Source organism: Staurois parvus, unplaced genomic scaffold, assembly GCF_062004578.1.
Source record: "Staurois parvus isolate SC_StPar_1 unplaced genomic scaffold, SC_StPar_1.0 ptg000704l, whole genome shotgun sequence".
NCBI classification, from domain to species: domain Eukaryota; kingdom Metazoa; phylum Chordata; class Amphibia; order Anura; family Ranidae; genus Staurois; species Staurois parvus.
In genome coordinates, this window is record NW_028318500.1 from 3274404 (window position 1) to 3297149 (window position 22746).

Below are 22746 nucleotides of genomic sequence, written 5' to 3' on the forward strand. Positions count from 1 at the left end.
TAGTGAATAGGGACATACTGATTGAATGAATACAGGAACATAGAGAAATCGATCAGCCATGGCACTACATACTGTAGCAGCAAATTTCTAAGTGAGAACAAATTGTTGCCTACATAACCTGTAACCACCTCCAACAGGTGCCTAACTACAAATCACAAGGCTTTCCAAGCAATACATAGGTACAGCATACATTGCACCAATCCCAATACTAGTAAAGAAAAATATATATTTATTGTTATCAAGAAATAACTTTTGCAATGTATTAGTTGAATAACAATCTTTGTATAGAGGAATATTTCTAGGCACATTGCCAGGAATGCAGTGGAGAAGGTAAAAAGTTAGGATGCGAAACAAAAGATGGGCCAGAAACAAAACAAAAAGATGGACCAGACTGGCCTCTCCTGCTCAGACAGTGCTTTTCTTCATTTCAGGCTGCAAAGCAACAAAATGTGATTATTTTAAAAGGAGAGTGATTCTTTTCTATGCCCACTGTATAATGTTGCATACATTATAAACAATTTGCAATACATTTTAGTCACATTGTCCCTGCTACTTTCAGCACTCACTTATGGTCTATTACAGCTACACCAAGCAATCTTTGCCTTTATAAAAAAAAAAGCTAATAAAAGTTTTTTTTGGGAAAATCAGCCATATTGGGTTGCTACTGCTATATGCAAGTCAATTAATGGTGTAAACGTAAACTAAATTATTACACATGCAATTTTTGTGATGACACAATATGCTGTTTCTGGTGGTGTCCCTTACAATCAGCAACATGTTCTGTCAAACCATGTACTGCTTCAAGGAGAACCCCAAGCATGTAATTTGAAGGACGTTTGCAGTTTCAGTGTTGCTTTTTAAATACTAAGTTCACCTTTAGAGCATATAACATGTGTGAATGAATAAACTACATATCCTGTCTGCCACCATGGCAGGTGACTTGTAGTTCTCAATGGACTACGAGTGCACTGATCAGTACAATCATAGTCCATCCACCCTTCCTCCAGCTTTCTAACTGAAAGCCCATACAGAGGTATGGGCAGAAAGCTGGAGGGAGGGTATGCAGGAGCTTAATATCACACCCTCAATTCACTTGTGACAACTGTGCATATAGAGACATGGACACTGACAGCCATCTTGTTAGGTCATGGCCAAGTTGTCTCTCCTGTCCTCCCTCCTCCCTTTTGAATGGAATGTGAGGCTGTGGGTGAACGGAGTTCAAAAGGCCACTTATCCTAGATGAGCACAGCTGGATGAGCTTCATGGCTGTAAATCGTAAAATATTAACTCAGTCAGTCATGACCTGTTAGGCCATTAGAGCTAGAGTGTGCCATAAAACGTACATTCTACATGAGTAATTTTTCATACCAATTCATAAACTTCAGCAGGAACTGGGCACCTTAATATGACGTACATATTTAGATAGGTCATTTTAATATGAGTCAAACGAGACCTTGCATGACTATATCAGTACCTACGAAAGAACATAGAGCAGTCTCTTTTATCCGGAGTGGCAAGATATGCTACGTTTAGTATCTGTGCGTTTGGAACATAATTCGAAATATTGAGCTGCCAGTTCCTAGGATGCTACCTGTACCTATTGAAGGTTATTGACCGTAGTATGAACTTGTAAGGGATTTGGTCATAACCTTGGTTACCGCCTAACACCCATCCCCAAAGGGGACGATTCGTCATTTGTTCTCAGGAGACACCCCTTTGGAGATGATAGAAAAAGACTGACAGCCTGGAGAAAAATGAGCTCTCCTTTTAAGATCGATCAGGAACCATCTTGAGAGCAAAGGCAACCTTTTGTTCAGACACTTGGACTCTTATCAAACCAAGGACTTTTGCAAGTATTCTGCCTTCTGAACTTTTTTATTTCTCTGTTGTTTTATTGCTCTTTTTATATATTTGTTACATCTTTTTGTGTAAATATTTTAAATTGCACCATTTTGACCTTTTTAGTAATAAATCCTATTTTCTGAAGAGAGTTGAACTGTCTCTAAAGCTTTTAATGCAAACTAAAGCATCCCTGTCTCTGAAGAGTGCTACTGTATGTAATAATCCTCTGAATACATCTGTCTGTGGTGACAGTGTGTTACAGATGCTCATACTAATATCATAGTGTTACTGCTAAGATTTGTGAGTTCCCTCCTTCTCTGTAAAAAAGTGGTGGTGGCAGTGTGAAGGGTTAATTGCGTAATTAACCTGACCCAGTAACAATCGCTCTCAGGCTGCTGGCACATAGACTGTTGTCCCGTAAGCTGGAAAATCTTTGTGCAGGGCACAGCTGAGAATGGCATTGTTACGCAAGTGACAGCGCAGTGCAAGATCAGCTGGTCCTTTGGTCACGGGTTGGTGAGAAGGGCTGGGGCCTGACGCCACGCACCGTCACATCACTGATCATGGGATTCAATGTTTTTCAGACTCCTGTAGAAAAAAAAAATATAAATGCACATTTTTTTTTCTGCTAAAATATGTGCATTGATTACTTTTTTCCTTAAAAAGGAGACCGTAGCCTTTAAGCTGCCTGAAAAGTCCATTTCCCTATGGAACAATAAAATGTAAAAAAAAAAAAGTTTGTCTCCCAGGCCACTGCCCACCTCTCCATGCCCTTTGTTTAGAAATCCATTGCCATTACTGATTTCTAAGATACAGTTGCAATTGCCTTCAAAAGGGGTCAAGATTCACGATCCAAACTTCAGACCAGTTTGCCAAACCTGCATTGAACCAAACCTGCATTGAACCAAACCCATGGTATGTTCGTCTCATGCCTAGCTGAGATCAGCTCATTATTCAATTGATGAAGGTGCATGTACACAGAAATTAATTAGAACCTATGAAACTGGTTATGATATCACTAGTAGTTTCACTATCAAATTTCCATGGATGTATTTTTTTTTGGGGGGGGGGGGGGGGGTTGGGCTGTTTCAGTCTGGTTTCTTTACAGTCTATTTCTTGTTAGGGGAAAAAAAAAAAAAGAAATATCTTACATTATTTTCAAATGCGCTTAAAATGAATGTTTCTGCAAGAACTGTAAGGCAGTTTGCATGAGAAAATAAAGAACAATAATAAGGTAGGTACAAACAATTCACTTATCTACACACAGGCAGCATTAGTTGTAATACTTTATTAGCACAACATAGCATACGGTTAGTGTGTAAATCTTCACTGACTCAAACATGTAGCTGTAAAACTAACAGATACTGAAATTGCTGATCCCGATGTTCTCTAATCTGCAGGGAATTAATTTCATTATGTAAAGATCATGGATAGCATATTTAAAAGAAAGAATATCCTGAATGCTTTCCAATAAAACTTCTGAAATGGTTGTATACTCTTCAGTATTAGTAAGTCATAACAGATATGTCATAACCGTTCCATTTTTCCCAATCTGCCAAGGCTCCAGAGGGTGAAAGCGCAGCAGAACCCTACAGAAAAAAAAAAAAAAAAAGGGCCAAAAGAAAATGTTATAGAATATGGTTGATATTTAATAAAAATCATTTTAGTAATGTACAGAATCTGAAAGCCAACACGACTCAAAGGTAGCACTTCAATTTAGGATTTTGCTGTTGGAACATTACCAAATCACCGCTTTAAATTTACAGGTTTATGACAGTCACTGCAAAACCAAATTAAGGTAGGTGTAAGGATTCCATTAATTTGTAAAGCACCGCACAAAACTGTGTTATATAAATCATGTATAATAAATAGTAATGACTCCTGCTGCAAGAGAGGGACACCTTTATCATAGTCTTGTAGGTGGGTGCAGAGACAATATGTGCAGATGTTTTGCCAGCACAGAGATATAAGAAGTTGACAGGTAGATTCAACAAATCAGTGTTGATATGAAAAGGAAATATTAGATTCAGGTGGATAAAACCTTAAAAGTATAATTCACACCTAGCCAGTCTGTAGCAGTTAGTTAGTTACATATTATGTTGTGCTAAAGCAGCCCATTCATTTCAGATTTTAATTTAGGATACTTTGTGGACTTACGCTCCTTCACAGTCATCCTGCGCCCTGGACATTCCAAACTGTTTAGGGGACACTGGGGCAGTTGGGAAGGGGGTTAAAAAAAAAAAAAAAAAAAAAAGGGGGACATGCTTTGCAGGACAGTGGTTCACAAGAGGAAATCGACATCAAAATGAAACGATTCCCCTAAAACAGGAGTGAAGGCCTTCTGCACCCTCTGTTAGGCTCAGACGACTGGTTACCAAGAGACTGAGCACCAAGTTATGGAAGGCTGGAGGAGCATTGCACGTGCCTGCATACCCTGAAGGAGCAAGAAGTTATGGAAGGCTGGAGGAGCATTGCACGTGCCTACATACCCTGAAGTAGCAAGTTTGTTTTTTTTAGTCACAGTGGATAAGGTGACAACAATAGCGATAGCACAGAAAGAGCCGGCACCACATACAGTTGTGTTCACTTTTTTTCAACAAGCTATTATTTTAAATACAGCTCAAAATCTTTCTAATAGCTTTTATTTCCATACGCACAAATGCATTGGGAACACTACACATTCTATTCCAAATCAAAACATGAAGAAAAATATATCAAATTTGTGTTGTTCCCTTAAAAAAAAAAAAAAAAAAAAAAAAAATTTAAGAAAAGTGAATATTAGACTATTCAAAAAAAATAGCAGTGTTTGTATTCTTCTTTACAAACTCAAACATTCACTATATAAACTGAAAAATGTTTGAAGATTTTGCTTTCCTTTGAATCACTTAATGAATATTTAGTTGTATAAGCACTGTTTCTGAGAACTGCTGTACATCTGTGTTGCATGGAGTCAACCAACTTCTGGCACCTGTGAACAGGTATTCCAGCCCAGGATGATTGGACTACATTCCACAGTTCTTCTCTATTTCTTGGTTTTCCCTCAGAAACTGCATTTTTGATGTCACCCCACAAGTTTTCTATTGGATTAAGATCCGGGGATTGGGCTGGCCGCTCCATAACGTCAATCTTGTTGGTCTGGAACCAAGATGTTGCACGTTTACTGGTGTGTTTGGGGTCGTTGTCTTGTTGGAACACCCATTTCAAGGGCATTTCCTCTTCAGCATAAGGCAGCATAAGGCAGCATTACCAACTGTGGCTTGAATTCAGTGTTTGGGGGTCGTCTGACAAACTGCCTCCGGCCACTAGACCCAAAAAGATGGGGATACTTACATCAGTCCACAAAATGTTGCGCCATTTCTCTTTAGGCCAGTCAATGTGCTCTTTGGCAAATTGTAACCTCTTCAGCACATGTCTTTTTTTCAACAGTGGGACTTTGCGGGGGCTTCTTGCAGATAGCTTGGCTTCACATAGGCGTCTAATTGTAACAGTACTCACAGGTAACTTTACACCTTCTTTGATCTTCCTGGAGCTGATTGTTGGCTGAGTCCTTGCCATTTTGGCTATTCTTCTATCCATTCGAATGGTAGTTTTTCGCTTTCTTCCACATCTTTCAGGTTTTGGTTGCCATTTTAAAGCATTTGCGATCATTTTAGCTGAGCAGTCTATCATTTTCTGCACTTCTTTATATGTTTCCCCTCTCCAATCAACTTTTTAATCAAGGTATGCTGTTCTTCTGAACAATGTCTGGAACAACCCATTTTCCTCAGAATTTCAGAGAGAAATGCGCTGTAACCAGCATGTACAACATTTGCTGCCTTCTTTCCTTAAATAAGGGCAATAATTGCCACCTGTTTTTCAAAGAATGAATGACCTCACTAATAGAACTCCACACTGCTATTATTTTGAACATGCTCCTTTCAATTAGTGATTCAATTACACAGAATCAGCAGCATGCATGTCATGACTGTTGGGTCTGTTGGATTTCTATTACTCTACTACACCTGCTAGTAAATTATTTGCCATGTAGAAATATCATTTCTACCAAAAACAGTGATTGATCAGGTTAGTGATGTCTGACTGCTATGATTTTGAACACAGCTGTATTTACCACTGCTTAGCCTGACTGGTAAAAAAAAAAAAAAAAAAAAAGAAAAAAAAAAAAACCAACAACACCACACACTTCTGCATGCAGCTCCCCCCTCAGACACCTCCTATACTCAGACCCGAGTCCGATCTTGATCCAGCGATGTGCAGAAGAGCAGCGGCTCTCCAGGCTCTCTGCCTCTTCATTGGCTCCCACTACGGTCAATCTCAGCCATTGAGGAAGGGGCTGAGCCATGCTCTGTGTCTTATGGAGACACAGAGCTGGCTTGGAAATGAGCATGCACGAGTGCCTCCATAGCAAGGTACTTGCTATGGGGGCACTAGTCGTCAGAGGGGAGGTAGCCAGGAGTACCGGTGGGGTACCCAAGAAGGAGTATTGGTGCTGCTCTGTGTAAAACCATTACAGAGAACAGGTAAGTAAAGTATGACATGTTTGTATTTTTTTTTTTGTTTTTGCAAAGAATCTTTTACAAGCACTTTAACCACTTGCCCTCCTGAGGATTTAACCCCCCCCCCCCCTTCCCATTGTTTGCGTTACTTTAACTGACAATTGTGTGGTCATGCAATGCTTTAGCCAAATAAAATGTATGTCCTTTTTTTCCCCGACGAATTGAGCTTTTTGGTGGTATTTGTTCACCTTTTGAGTTTATTTTTTGCGCTACAAAAAAAAAATAAATAATAATTTTTACTCTTTTTTACTGTTAACCAATTCAATACCGGGCAATTTTCCCCCTTCCTGCCCAGGCCATTTTTCAGGTTTCAGCCCACTCACACAATTTTTTTTGTTTACAAACGATTTTATTGTACAAGAGTAGACAGTAGAACAACAGCACACTTTAAAAGTGATATTGTCAGCAAAAACAAGGCACTTTTGAAAAGTACAATACATAAAAGGTATATTAACATAACAAAGAAGATAAGAAAAAAAAGAGGAAGTTACAAGTGCATGAAGTACGTAAACGACAAAATAGGTTAGGTGATACACCTGTCAATAGTACATGCCAGCCAACTTTTACTGGGGATGTTATTAAGCATGTAATAAGTGTCTGCAATCTCTCCATGGCTCCCATTTTTTATCGTATAAGTGCAGCTTATCCAGTAGGGTATAATGAATGCGTTCCATAAGCATTACAGTGTCAATTCTGTGTAAAACGGAGTCTAAGGGTACAACATTGGACCTCCAATGTAGGGCAATAGACCATAAAGTGGCAATACATAATGTGTGTATCAATCTCAGATTGGCATCAGAGACCCCTGGGATATGGGCCCCCAACAAACAGGTCTGCATGGACAATCGTATCGGGGCGCCCGACAATAAGGTAGCGACCTCAGAAATCCTACGCCAGATCAAAGATATGGTCGGGCAATCCCAAAATATATGAACCAAAGTACCCGTGCAGTCACAGCCCCGAAAACATAGAGGGGACGTTTGTGGAAACAGTACATGTAGTCTTGACGGGGTATAATACCATCTGGTTAGAACTTTAAGGGCCGTCTCACGAACCGAAAGAGATCTAGAGCTCTTGCATATATTATCCACCATGGAATCCCAATCCTCATCCGAAAAAGTGACGCCACAATCCTCCTCCCATTTTCGTCTGTACAAAGGGGGAGCATGAAAAAGACAGATCAAAAATTGGTGATAAAGATTTGAGATAAGACCCCTACCCCTGGGAGAGTCACAGCTGACACGTTCAAAAAAGGAAGTCGGAGAGGATGGGACAAGGCCAAAGTGCGCTTTAAAAAAGTGCCTAATCTGTCTATAACGAAGGTACTCGCGAAGAGGAACATCAAACAACACGCGCAGCATATCAAAGGTAATATAAGATCCTCCTCTTTGGAAATCAGACAATCTGATAAAAGATCGATCATACCACCAACGAAACATATGAGGGGAAGAAAAGGCTACAACAAAAGTAGGATCCCCAAAAAATGACACACCTGGGGGAATAGAAGAGACTAAACCCAATTTAGATTTGTGTTTGGACCAAAGCGTCAGTGAGTGAGTCACTATGGAGTTATGAAAAACAGTCGATCGGGGGGAGATGTTAGACCATAAAATTCCCGGTAAATAAAAAGGGCGTATCGACTGAGGCTCAAACTTGATCCACGGGATTTGAGAGTTAATAGTAGCCCATTGTGACAATTGCGCAAAGCGAGCCGAGAGATAATATAGCCAAAAGTTAGGAAGACCGAGACCTCCCGACCGTTGTGAGCGATACAAAATGGATGAGGCAAAACGTGGATGCTTATTTCCCCAAATAAAATTATTAATAGTCCGCTGAAAATGATCCAAAAAGGTTTTTGAGACCGGAACTGGAAGTGCTCTAAAAAGATAAAGCAATTTGGGCAAAATATTCATTTTAACCGCCGTGACTCTACCCAGAAAGGAGATATGATAACCGTGCCAGATCTTCAGTAGAGTAGAGAGACGCGATACACATGGTGGATAATTAGCCGCAAATATATCCGAGTATCTGGGAGTGAGGTTAATCCCCAGATAGGATATCTTGTCCTTGACCCAGCGAAATGGGAAAGAACTACGGAGAGATGCACTTAGGGAGTCAGGAACATTAACAGGCATGACCACAGATTTGGTAAAATTAACGGTGAGACCTGACACTTTGGCAAAATCGTTCAATACAGCACACAAGTTAGGTAAAGAAGTCAACGGGTTAGTAATAAAAAGCATAACATCATCAGCATACATGCTCAGTTTAAAATGTGAAACTAATAATGAATAGCCAGAAATATCCGAATGTGATTTAATCGCCACCACTCACACAATTTGAATGACAATTGCGCGGTCATACAACACTGTACCCAAACTAAAATTTTATCATTTTCTTCACACAACTAGAGCTTTCTTTTGGTGGTATTTAATCAATCACCAGGGTTTTTATTTTTTGCTAAATTAACATAAAAATATATTATATATAATTTATTTATTATTTTAAATTTTTTTATTACATTTTTTTTTTTTTTACACACACACACACACACACACACACACACACACACACACACACACACACACACACACACACACACACACACACACACACACACTTGCTTATAGCAAAGAATTACTTTGCTATACGCAAGCATTTACCTGAATGACATCGATTCATTCAGTGTTTGTTTGTTTTTTTCTTGGCTGTGATTTGGCCACAGCTAATCACATGACGTACATGTGATTAGCTGTGACCATTCTTAGCTAGACACTAGTATACAATGGATGGCATGAATGAAGCCATCCATTGTATACAACTGTCATGTGACCTGCTGTGATTGGTCACAGCAGGTCACATGGTATCGGCAACGGGGCCGATACTCAGATCTGTCATCGGCAGTGTCCGAGGTACACGGCCAGTGACAGATTGCGCCGCTGTGCGGCTCTGCAAGCGCGCGAACTGTGCATGTGTGGGAGTATGCCAAATGGCGGTCTCCCGGAAAGCTAGTGCATTTTTCCGGACGCCATAAGGCTATTGGCCGAGCGTCAAATGGTTAAACATGTCCAGTAATAATGGCAGTGATCAGCAACTTAGCGCGACAGGCATTCGGACACTGGGGGGGAACTGACTTGGTGTCACTGATATCCCCAGTGACACCAATACAGTGATCTGAAAAACAAAAACAAAAAAACCCAACCACACTGACACTGTACTAAAAGGCGCTAATGGCGGCATGGGTAGGGCGCGCACCCCCTACCCGGAAATGCTAAAATTACTAATTATAATATACATACACACACGTGATTTTGCTCACCCCTGCCACCATGTAGCAATTTACAGTGAAGGAAATAAGTAATTGATACCCTGCTAATTTTGAATGTTTGCCCACTCACAAATAAATAATCAATCGAAAAGGTAGGTGTCTCGTAACACAGAGACAGAATAGCAACAAAACATTCACAAGAAATGCATGTCTGACAAATTATGCACTGATTTGCATGTTTATGAGAGAAATAAGTATTTGATCCCCTTCACAAAACATGACTTAGTACTTGGTGGCAAATCCCTTGTTGGCAACCACAGAGGTCAGACGTTTCCTGTAGTTGACCACTAGGTTTGCACACATCTCAGGAAGGATTTTGGCCCACTCTTCTTGGCAGATCCTCTCCAAGTTATTAAGGTTTGGCAGCTGACGTTTGGCAACTCAAACTTTCAGTTCCTTTCACAGATTTTCAATCGGATTAAGATCTGGAGATCTTTTGTTACCTTGGCCATGTGTTTTGGGTCATTGTCATGCTGGAACACCCATCCACGACCCATTTTCAATGCCCTGGCTGAGGGAAGAAGGTTCTCACCTAAGATTTGACAGTACATTGCCCAGTCCATCATCCCTTTGATGCGGTGCAGTTGTCCTGTCCCCTTAGCAGAAAAACACCCCCAAAGCAGGTTTCCACCACCATGTTTGACAGTTGGGATGGTGTTCTTGGGGTCATAGGCAGCATTCCTCCTACTCCTCCAAACACGGCGAGTTGAGTTGATGCCAAAGAGCTCAATTTTGGTCTCATCTGACCACAACACTTTCAACCAGTCCTCCTCTGCATCATTCAGATGTTCAGTGGCAAATTTCAGATGGGCCTGGACATGTGCTTTCTTGAGCAGAGGGACCTTGCGGGCACTGCAGGATTTCAATCCTTGTCTGCGTAGTGTGTTACCAATTGTTTTTTTTTGGCAACTGTGGTCCCAGTTGCCTGGAGATAATTGACAAGATCCTCACATGTAGGTCTGGGATGATTCCTCACTGTTCTCATGATCATTGACACTCCACGAGGTGAGATCTTGCATGGTGCACAAGACCTAGGCAGACCGACAGTTGTTTTGGGTCTCTTCCATTTGTGAATGATTACACCAACTGTTGTCACCTTCTCACCAAGCTGCTTGGCAATCGTTTGGTAGCCCAGTCCAGCCTTGTGTACATCTACAATCTTGTCCCTGACATCCTTGGACAGCTCATTGGTCTTTGCCATGGTGGAGAGTTTGGAATCTGATTGTTTGATTGCTCCTGTGGACAGGTATCTTTTATACAGGTAACAAAATGAGATTAGCAGCACTCTTTAAGAGACTGCTTCTAATCTCAGCTTGTTACCTGTATGAAAGACACATGGTAGCCATAAATCCTGCTGAATGATAGGGGATCAAATACTTATTTCCCAAGAGATTTGCCACCAAGTACTAAGTCATGTTTTGTGAAGGGGATCAAATACTTATTTCCCTCATGAACATGCAAATCATTCCAGGGCATTCCCACCACATGGACAAGGCAAGATGCCTTGGCTCCTATGTGCCCAGTTCACACCACTGCTTTGCAGTGGTGCACGGGCATGGGGTGCTGAGAAACACCCCTTTTTTTCAGTGTAGCGCAGTGTAAGGCCTCCGACTGTGCTGCCAGCAATTGAACTTTATGAGATGTATGCATAATCACTGCACTGATCTACTGCCCACTACACACCAGCGGTTTTGATAGTTTCATGAGATTCGGCAAAGTCACTACTGTGCTGCTCGCTGTTCTCCTTGCTGAAAGGAGGAAGCAAAGCCCTGCCGCTGAACAAATCATGGGAAGTCAGTAATGGGGAAAGGATCAGCTGCATTCATCCTATAGGCTATGTGTTTCAAACACAAGGTCTGTATATCTAATTTAGCCTGTCAAGTCATTTCATGTGGCCCCACGCACCTCTGCTGCAGCTGTGCCACCCCCCTCGTCTCCGCCTCCACTTTATCTCAGCAGCCGGCAGCAGAGAGGAAAACACGACTCCTTCACCAGATCCTGTACTTCTCCATGCAGCCATGGAGAGGCTCATCTGACCCCTGCCATCTCAGCAGCAGAGAGAAGGACAGAATGCCTAGACTAGATCCTGCACCTCTATGCAAACTGCAGCGGGGGGGGTCTCTGGACATCTAGTCTTGCAGATACAACCAGGCCTCAGAGGGCAATCAAAATGCTAATGCTGTCCCTAATGAAAATTGGGTTTAACATCCCTTCTATAGGCAATACTGGAGACAATTTTGTTGCCCTTCACCTTCCTTTTTTGGGGTGCAGCTCCCAGAGGTCCATCAGTTCATATTTAAAATGATAACATTTCCAATGCTAGCAGAATACAGTTTATCTTTCTATATTCTCACAGTAACACAGCCTAGAGTAAAACTTGCATTATTCCATGTGATCAGTCTAAGCATTGTAGAGTTCCTTCCGTCTTCAATATGAGACATTACCAGAAGAAAGATCTCAATGATCCCCTTTAAACTTGCAAACTGACTACATGTATTTTTCAGCAGGTACCTTACCTGTCAGGTGTCAGGTTAAGTTCTTTGGTGAGGAACTCAAAGAGTTTCGAGCTGTGCTCTTTATTCTGTTCTGCTGTTCCCACTACACCAATGGAAGAGATTATCAGCTGGACACATGGTGATGAACAGCCACCAATTAGCAAAGAGGCTCCACCCCTTACGGTAACATTCACCCTCTATGGTAAAAAAACAAAAAAAAAACAAAAAAAAAAAAAAAAAAAACACACAAACAAGTTAGTCTGCATAAAAGTTAAGAGAAACTAGCAATTGTGTTATTTTAGTCTCCAGCCTAGGCTGCTATCCCTTTCTCAAGTGGGAAACCATTGCAATATACTATTAGAGGGTTTATTAAGAAAATAGCAGTATGGCCGCACCACAGATTAAGAAAAACAAACAAGAAAAGCCTATTTTGTAGTCCCCCAGCAGGGGGTGTCTCTGAAGCCAAGGACCAATGCCTCATTTGGCAAGGGGTTGTCTGGGCGGAGACCCAAACTAGAACCAAAATCTCTCATAGCTCATATCTTTTCCTAGGCACAAGTAACATTCCACCCGCGGGTAGATTAATATGCAGACGCATCTGAGGAACGGTTAGATATGAAATACATACTTGAATGGTTCAAGAGATGTAATTTTCGGCTTTCCTATATATTCCAGCCAAGGAAAGTGACATATCAAACGGTTTGTCTAATCGTGGCCAATCTGAATATATGCCTGTTTTTTATGCAAGTCTCTCATATTCCAAGAAATGAGACATAGGGGAAAAATGGATTTTAAAAGTGTTATCTAGTTTTACTCCTCTGGAATGTCTGAACTCAGGGGAAGACTTGGGTTATCCTTTCACGAGGTGCCAGATTGCACAGCTTCCCAGCCAGCCCGGCACCCAGCTCAGAGATGTCTGCTGTGCCCTGGCCTGCCTGTGACACTTCCAACACACACACCAACCAAATGTCACTGTGGGTCTCAGAGAGGGAGGGGGAGAATGAGGAAATATATGTTTGTACAAGATGGATGATCCTTTGCCAAGATGGAGGTTGGAGCAAAATGGTTGAACCGCGTCCATCTCTGTGGGTCCGATTGCTACAATAATGACCTCTAATCCATGTCATGATATTCCACAAATGCGATCAATCTTCTTGGATCCATTTGTATTTTTCCTGTGTAAACACACCTTTTACCAACTCATTTATCAGCTAATACAAATAAAATTATTTCCAAACTGTTATCACTGCCCAGCAGGTAGTGCAACCTATTTACAGTTTATAAAAAAGGATTAGGGTTCTGAATCCAGGAAAAAAAAAAAAAAAAAAAAAAAAAAAAATTACGACACTAAAATAAAAAGATCATCAACAAACCCTTATAATGTATAACTAAATGCAATTTTTTTTACTTTTGGCTAGAGGGGAGAGGGATTAGAACCCGTCAGGTTTTTATAGCGGTTTGTAACCCAGTTAGAAGATTCACCCTACCAATTTGTCCTGTTCACCATTATCAAAATGGAAAGAAAATCCCAAATTTCAGTTAGGGCTCATGTACACTGCAGCTGATAAACTCACATTTAGGAGCTGTTCAGCGTTTTTCAGCAGCCCCTGAACGCACCCTAAATGTTTTCCTATGTGTCCATGAACACATCTTTGTTTACAGTCGTTTACAGGCAGTTGAGTTTACAGTCTTTTTTTGAACACAGAAAACTTGCGCTCAGCAGTAGATTTTAGCAGTGTTTCAAACGCCAAACGCTTGTTAACGCGGCTAACGGCGTTTTTAAGCATTTGCACATTTTTTTTTTTTAACTCTTCCATTTCCAGTTGCTGTCCAGAGCCTTTTTTCTTCATGAAAAATGCATGCAAAGCGGTTTCCCTGTACTCAAATGGACCTGGTCCACCATACTTTGAGGTTTTGCATGAAAGAAAATATGTTAGACACTACTGCAATAATTTCTGCACAGAAATGAGCTGGAACACATCCAAACACCACAAAAAAAAAAAAAGTTAATTTCAACAAATACTGCTCTCTCTGCTTCTGTTCTCCCCATTTCTCTCAATATATCTGAAATAGTTAGTTTTTTACTGTTTTTCAGTGCATTCTGGAAGGTCTCCTGAGGTTATCTTTAAAAAACGCTTCCAAGCGCAAACGCTCATAAACATGGTATGCAAACGCGGCTAAACAGGCGTTTAACCTACGTTTTCCAGCAGTCAGTTTCCATTGTTCAGAAGTGTTTCATATACATGGAGCCTTAATCAACAAAATAGAATAGAGGAGAAATCTACCACTAATTCTTGTGATGCCCCAGGATTCCCTCACTTGGTCACACCAATCCAAACATTGAAATAATGTAACTTATAGTGAAGTCTCACGATTTCAAAGTAGGAAGGCATGCAGGTTTGAGGCGACACAGAAGTCTATGCAAATTGCACCAAAAGAAGATCATGCACTACTTTAGAAATTGGTGTGGCTCCCAACCAAGTCGGAACTGCACCAATATGACCGCTGTAATTGCTGACAATAGGGTGCGACTTGCCATGCAATTTGCAAGTTGTATGGCATGCAAGTCGCATGCCAAGCAGCACCCATTGTGACGGGGGTCTTAGAAGGATTTCTTTTTTACTTCCGATTTTGGCTATGGGGTAGGAAGTGTAGGGAGGGAACCTTTGCAATAGGGACACAGCTAGCAAAAAATCTGAAGGGGTTCCCTCCCTCACTTACTCTAAAATAAAAGAAAGTCCAAGTTCCTGACAAAACTGTTGTTTCAGTTTTGGTTTTCGTAGTGAACGGGTTTACGGCTAGGTTCACATCTATGCAGGTTGCGGCTGAAGAATTTTTCCCGCATGTTTTGAACACACTTTTTTGCATGTTTTTTTTCTGGCTAATAGGAACGTAAAACAGTTTGGTTCATGTAGAGTGACGTTGATGCTACGTAAGTGCCAGAGAGTGTAAAGTCGCACTGCATGAACAGAATTGTCATACTTTCCTATTAGCCAAAAAAAAGTGCCAAAAAACACAAAAAAAAAAAAAACACCCTTGCATTTTTTGGCACAGGTCCATTGAAATCTATTACACAAATGCAACCTGCTGGGGGGAAAAGAAGACCCTTTCCAAAAAACGCATCAACGCAAAACAGATGTGAACTAGATCCAGAAGAAACCATGGTAAATGGAATAAAGTGCGTTTTTGCAAAACACACTGAAAACCACAAGGCTAAAACTTATTTCTTCTTTAATGATCCCCACTGGTGAAAATTTTCAACTACTTCCTACCCCCTGCTACAGGGACAGGAAGTGCACATAAATCTTCAAAGCAGACACAAGAACAACAATAGAACAATAAAACACTTGTTTATGAAGTGGGCGAGGGTAATACATATCAGGATTTTATTGTTCCTTGTACGACTCCTGTCCTAGTGGCAGTCTATGCATCAAGGTGTTACTAAAACTCTAAGTTACCCCAGGTTCACACCTAAGCGGTTTCTGCAGTGTTTTGCACAAACGCAGTACAGTCCATTTAATATGATTTCCTATGGGCCATGTTCACATCTCTGTGTTTTCACCTGATCTGATGTGTTTTTGTGGAAAGAGTCAGGGACTTTTTTGAAAGCAAAAAGTTGCATTTTTGGTTTTTTAGATGTCAATGGAAATGCTGCAGAAAAGCATATAAAGTATAAGTGCAGCGCTATAAACGCATGTAACATAAACAACATCTATCACATTAAATCAATAAAGTGCAAAGAAGTGTGTCAAAAGTGCAACTGTGTGCATCAATATGCGTCCATGACAACTGTAAATGTAACACAGCGGGCAGTAAAACTGCTAATGTCCTTTATGATAAGGTAATTATTCGAAGTGCCAAAGTGCAGAATTTCATGAAAGGAATCAGCTGCCTTGGACAGATGTACACTCACCAGACAGTAAACAATAATGTGAATTTGTTTATATCACACATCTGGGGGTGCAGTGGTATACTGACAGCTCCAGATTTAATCCTGTAGCTCCATCCATCCATCGATTGGGGCAGGTCTCCTGTGATCCTGGGGGGAATCAGCTCAGTCACAGGAGCCAAAAAGTGCTTATTTATTTGTAAATTCGCAAGATAATATATAAAACAACATCCTTGTGGAGTAAATAAAATCAAGACAAAATATGTACAAAGATGGCCGCCGCTCCTCAGTAATGAGGCTCCACCCAACGTGTTTCGTGCAGTATGGGTATACCCGAGGACATGCTGTCAGTATACCACTGCACCCCTAGATGTGTGATATAAATAAATGTGCATTATTGTTTACTGCCTGGCGAGTGTATACATCCGTCCCAGGCTGTGGATTCCTTTCATGAAATTCTGCACGTTTGCACTTCATGACTAATTGCCTGTTTGCACTTCGAATAATTACCTTATCATAAAAGGACATTAGCAGTTTTTACTGCCTGCGGTGTTACATTTACAGTTGTCACGGACACATATTGATGCACACAGTTGCACTTTATTGACTTAATGTGATATATGTTATTTATGTTACATGTGTTTTTTAGTGCTGCACTTATACTTTATATGTTGATTTTGGGACTGTTGCCGATATCCTGAGTGCTAGCAGCTATTCTCGTACCAATAGTTCAATATTAATATTTTTATATTTAGAATTTATTTAGCGCTCGCTTATACATTATCTATGCAGAAAAGCATGTATTGCGGTTTTGAGGCATTTTACATCTGCCTAGCAACAAGAAAAAACAAACAAGAAAACCGCATAAAAAACACAATGCAAAACGCAATGCAGAAACAGCTCAAACACAACCTGCATAGGTGTGAACCTAGCCTAATGGAGAATCTCTCCAGCAGAACACAATCAAAAGTGGATATTCGAACCCTTTTGCACTCAACCCAAAATGTTAAGTATATGTATTTTTGCTGGAGATGGGCTTTAAAGGGTCAGAATTCCCAAAACTACCATTTCACCTCGGGTAGACTGCAGTTCCTATATTTTCTTAGTTTTCTGGCAACAGAAGTGTTCAGATCCATGCATATGCTAAAGGGTCCTTCCTCATCCAGGATTCCATGGAATCCTGAGGGTACTTTTAGAAGTTGCTAGGAGTTCTTTGACAATTGAGCATTGGCCCTTTTCTAGCCTTTATCCTGCTCTTGGGGCACTATTCCTCCCACTGACACCAACAATGGGGCATATTTCTTCCACTGAGACCAGTGATCATGTGCTATACCTCCCACTAATACCAATGATGAGGCACTACTCTTCCTCCTACCAGCCACCAACCCAGAGGACTCCTACGGGCCACTAAACCTGAGGCCATCTGTATTCTCACTGATGCTAGGCCCAGGACATTTTCTATTCCAGCTGGCTACAATCCGCCCCCCATAAAGTTTGAAGGACAATAAACTGGCCTTTGTTTGAAAAAAAACACCTGGTCTAGAAGATACAGGAGCAGGATGGATTTCTTAACCTATCCCCTGCTCCAGCCAGATCTCTGATCTTCACCTTGGTGTTGTCATGTACAATACAAGGCTATTAACTATTTACTGTATGTGATGGGGGCTAGTGAGTGAGTGGTGATGCCTTAAGTCAAGTTTAGACTTGCGTCTAAACTTCTGTGCATCTGAAAAGCAATTTGTGTTTGGATCACTTTTCAGAGTGAAAGGTGGTAAATAGGGATATGTTCAGACCCGCAAGAAGAACCAGAGAAGCAGATAATCTTCAATCACATAAGGATTTATTGTGCACCCAGAAATAATGTGCGGGGAATCAGGAGAGCATTGATCTCCAAAAATATAGGCGGTGTTACATCAGTTTACAAAAGGTTAGTACCTCAAGATAAGGAATTAACTTTAATTTCCATTGGTCAATTAATTACTGTCCAATCAACTGCAAGGACAGCTTTGGTTGGGTTGTTCTTGATGCATAAACAATTGTGTCTGCATGTACTAGACGTATAGTGCTTTAGCAAGGAGTCTAAAGCTGGCCATAAACATATAGGTTTTCGGTCGAGAATTTTATTTTCAAGAATAATTGTTCGATTTTCTAATCGTTAGTGGGATCAAATCCATGTTTGTTTTCGACAGCAGTGATGGGAAAATTCAATGGAACAGAAAGGGAAAAAAAAAAAAAAAAAACACCAACTTCTCAATCACATGAATTTTTTGGCCATTGTATGTAGTTATCATTCAGAAATTATATTAGATTTTAAAAGTGAATGTTAAAATCAAAAGACCATTTTCAAACAGCATTCGTCCATTCATCGAATGTACAAAGAATTTTCATGCGACTTTTCTTAAGAATATTCTCGTCTGAAAATCTACAAGTGTATGGCCTGCTTTAGAGTATGGCTGGCCATAGACTATGCAAGTTTCGTTCCTTCAACCACAGTTTGAAGGAAAGAAAAATCACTGGATTCCCCTATCAGCAAAGTCAGTGTTGACAGTGGGAGGTTTTCCCGCCCTCAGATTACAAGGATGGATATAGCCGCTGGCAGTGATAGCATGAAAAAAACCTGACAGGCTGGTTGTACAGAAGTTAAATAGATAAACTTCAGTACAACCAGCCTGCCCATAGATGGATCCAAATTCAGTCGGTTACTGCTGAACCAGCCAAATTTTCATCTCTCCATGGCTGGCTTAAAGTGTTACTAAACCCACAACAGTAAAATCAGTCTTTATATGCAGTAAAATATGCTTGTTATACTCACTGTGGAACCTAAGGGGTTAATGCTCTACATTGAATAAAAATGCTGTTTGATCCTGACTTCTCTGATCTTCGCCTTCTTCCTGTGCTTCCCTCTTATCTCCTGATAAGACATATCATGTGGAGTCACTCCGCACATGCTCAGTTTGGTGTGTATGGCTAAAGAAGATTTTTTTCTTTCTTGGGAGAGTGCATATGATCAGCGCAGGGTCAATCAGCACTGTCCAGACAGAGGTCAGGGGTTCTGCATCCTCCTAAAGCAGAATGAAAACTCCTCCTACAAAGCTTTAACCAGTGCTCTGCTGGACATTGATAGAAGTCACAAGACTGCTCTAACTGCTGATGAGAAAAAGGTACTTAGCAGTTTATATTTACTAAAATAATTGTATTTCCATGTTGTGTGTACTGTGGGAGATCAGATATAGTGAATGCAGGGCCCTGGGTTTAGTAACACTTTAAAGCGGAAGTCCAGTGGGAATTAAAAAAATAAATAAAAGTCAACAACTACAAGATTGTAGTTGCTGACTTTTTAAAAAAAAAAAAAAAATAATGGACACTCACCTGTCCCTCGATGCCGTGATGTCCTCTCTCCGGCCGGGTTGATGACCATCCAGTCATCCTCCGCGCCGGCATCTTTAGTGTGGGCACCCAGCTGTGACAGCTTGCAGCTTCACAGCCAGGTGCCCACTGCGCATGTGCGAGAAGTGCTGCGCTTTGTGAATGGCCCTGTAGTCTTCGAGGGCCTGTCACGTGTCCCAGAAGACTACAGGCAGAGAGGGATGATATGACAACTTCCGATTTCAATCACCTAGGCAATCGCAGCAAAAGTGAGAGCAGGTGCCTGTCAAATTCAGGTACCCACTTCCCAAAGGTGACAATCCTTAATGGGACAAAGCCTTAAAGTGGAATTTCCACTTTTGGGTGGAGCTCGGCTTTAAGGAAGGGTTATAACACCTGTCAGGTTACTTTGCCATCTGTGTTCATTTGCGGAGATGTCCTTTTACTTCCTGTCCCATAGCCAAAACTGGAAATGTCACCAGAACTAGTGTCCCCATTGGAAGATTTCCCTTTACTCCTGCTCTGTTGACAACAAAGTTTGGAGTTTTCCATTCACTTTCTTGCTCAGTGATAAAAGTAAACAGAACAAATCGAGATTGCACATCAGAGGAACAACAGACAGCAATAAAAACCTGACAGGTGTCCTTATCCATCGCCAGCTGAAATAATAGAAATCATGGTTACCCAAATGTGAAAACTTGCAGTTTATGATGAGTGATTTGCAACCGTCAGCAGTTACTGATAGACACCATTTGCTGAATGTCACATTGCAGTGAGCACATACACACGTAGAATGACAATGCAATCTGTTCCTCTACTCACTTCCTTAGGTTTGCCCAGGATGGAGGCAGCAGCCGAGCACAGCTTTTCAGCAAAGTCCCCTGGAATATCCTGCTGGGGAATATTGGTGTCCAGATCCAGGAAAGGCATGATCTCACTTGGCTGCACACAAGCAGATGAATGGCAGCTGAACCAGCAGTCACAAAGTACAAACTGGAAGCGTCTGATTGGTTGAGATCTACTACGCCTCCCAAGTGATGCATTCTTCCTTTAAAGGTGCAGGCACACAGAAATGCAGATCTGCCACATGTTCAAAGATGAAACTTTCGTAGAAAATTCAGCATACGTTGATATTTTGTATTTAATTGGTGGATTATAAAAAAAAGGATATTATTATTATAAAACAGGATTTCTATAGTGCCAACAGTTTACGCAACGCTTTACAACATAGGGGCAGACAGCACAATTACAATACAAATTAATCACTCCTGAAGATTTAGCCCCCTTCCTGACCAGGCCATTTTTTGACAAATTGAGGTTTCTTTCAGAGATATTTGATCGCCTGTGCATTTTTAATTTTTTGCGCTATAAAAAAAGACCAACAATTTAGAAAAAAAAACAATATTTTTGACTTTTTGCTATTAATCATGTCCAGTAAAAAGTGTAAAGAATAAAATTTCGTCATAAATTTAGGCCAAAATGTATTCTGCTACATGTCTTTGTTAAAGAAAAAAATCCCAATATGTGTAAATTAATTGGTTTACGTGAAAGTTATAGCGTTTACAAGTGGCGGTATATACACTGGGATTTTTAATTTTTTTTATTTTTACTAGCATTGGCAGTGATAGCGGGACTGCGAAACTGCGGGACTACGGCAGGCATTCTAACACTGGGGGGAACTGACTTGGTATCACTGATATTCCCAGTGACACCAATACAGTGATCAATGCTAAAAAAAAAAGCACTAACACTGTACTAATGGCATGGGCAGGAAGGAGTTAACTTGGGCAGCACAGTGGCTAAGTGGTTAGCACTTCCACCTGGCAGTACTAGGGTCCTTGTTTTGAATCCCAGACACGGCACCACCTGCCTGGAGTTTGCATTTTCTCCCTGTGCCTGTGTGGGTTTCCTCCCACACTCCAAAGACATGTCGGTAGATTAATTGGCTCCTGTCTAAATTGGCCCTAGTATGTGTATGTATGAATGTAAGTTAGGGACCTTAGATTGTATGACCCCTTGAGGGTTAGGGACTGATGTGTATGTACAATATATATATGTGTAAAGCGCTGCGAAAATTGACAGCGCTATATAAGTACGTGAAATAAATCAATGAGGGGCGATCAAAGGGTTAACTGTGTGCTGGGTGTGTTTTACTATGGGGCGGTGTCTGTGTGCTTCACTGTAAGCACACTGCTTTGGATGGCTGTGGTGTGAACCCCCGCCAACTTGCAGCCCGTTACCGTGGGCAACCGGTCTGCAACTGGTTTCAGGGACACCAGGCAGAAGTCACCTTGATCCGGCCAGAGCTGATTGAGCCACAGAACCTCATCCCAGGAAAGTTGCTGACCCTCACAGGAGTTGGGGGGACCCATTCACGCGTACCCTGTGCAAAGGTATTCCTAGATTGGGGTGCGGGGAGGGGGATGAGAGAGGTGGGGGTCTCAGATGAACTGCCTACACCTGTTTTGTTGGGTGCTGATCTAGGCACTCTTGTTTCATATTATACCCCTGCCGAGAAGACCCGGAAGGGCCCCCTGGAACTCTCTGGACCAGCCCAGGTACTGTGGACAGATATTGGGGTAATGTCTGGGCCACCGGCGGATGAACAGAGGGAGGGGGCTGGGAATGGTGTGGGGCTACAGGATTCTCCATCAGCTGGAGAACAAGAAGAAATCCCCTTGTCTGGGAGGTATCGAACTCATGTGTCATTGATATTATGAGCGTGACTGTTGATAATCGTTGTGATGACAATGGAGGTGATATTACTAATGTCAGTAACATTGATAGTAAAGTCAGTAATGTCATTAATAATGTCAGTAACATTGATAGTAAGGCCAGTAATGTCGTTGAGAATGTCAGTTTTGTTGATGGTAAGGTTGGTAATGCTAACAATGATTGTGATCTTCATGAGACAAATTATGTATTTTCACTGTTGGGGGTCACCCACAGTGCTGTGACGGGGGCAGAGGTAAAATCTCTGGGGGCAGGGCAAAGGGATGGTCTAGATAGGCCTGTTCCATGCCCAGGCTCAAAAGATTGTACCTTGATAAGTGCCCAGCCGTTGGCCTTGCATAGGACTAGGCAGCCGGCTGGGACTTGTAGTTCCACGCCTCAGGCAGCACTGAAAAGCGATTCCCAAAGGAACTTCAGAAGTCCGCTAGCTGTGAGTTGCCCTGCTAAGAAAAGCACACCACAGCTGGCTGGGACTTGTAGTTCCACACTTCAGGCAGCCCTTAAAAGTGAGTCCCAAATGACCTTCAGAGGTAAGCTAGC

General features: G+C 41.4%; 1 protein-coding gene across 2 annotated transcripts; it reads right to left on the reverse strand.

The window, feature by feature from the left end:
* Window positions 1-206: 206 nt before the first annotated feature.
* On the reverse strand, window positions 207-20480 carry LOC149445918 (D-dopachrome decarboxylase-B-like). Of its 2 annotated transcripts, none has more exons than XM_089653204.1 (3): window positions 20296-20480; window positions 12240-12415; window positions 207-432 (listed from the first exon to the last, which is right to left on the reverse strand). In XM_089653204.1, exons 1-3 carry the CDS (start codon window positions 20401-20403, stop codon window positions 423-425), a joined length of 294 nt encoding a protein of 97 aa, XP_089509330.1. In that variant the 5' UTR covers window positions 20404-20480; the 3' UTR covers window positions 207-422. The 2 variants fall into 2 exon arrangements, with proteins under 2 accessions (XP_089509330.1, XP_089509329.1); XM_089653203.1 differs by lacking the exon at window positions 207-432 and adding an exon at window positions 3116-3431 and having other exon boundaries at window positions 20296-20472.
* Window positions 20481-22746: the final 2266 nt, after the last annotated feature.

Bases quoted from the DNA above. Each gene is read 5' to 3' on its own strand.
- LOC149445918 (XM_089653203.1), bottom strand. From the start codon at position 20,403: ATGCCTTTCCTGGATCTGGACACCAATATTCCCCAGCAGGATATTCCA. The intron at 12,416-20,295 runs GTGAGTAGAGGA...TTTTTACCATAG, and splicing joins TCCTGGGCAAACCTAAGGAA to AGGGTGAATGTTACCGTAAG. The intron at 3,432-12,239 runs GTAAGGTACCTG...TTTTTTCTGTAG, and splicing joins CTTAACCTGACACCTGACAG to GGTTCTGCTGCGCTTTCACC.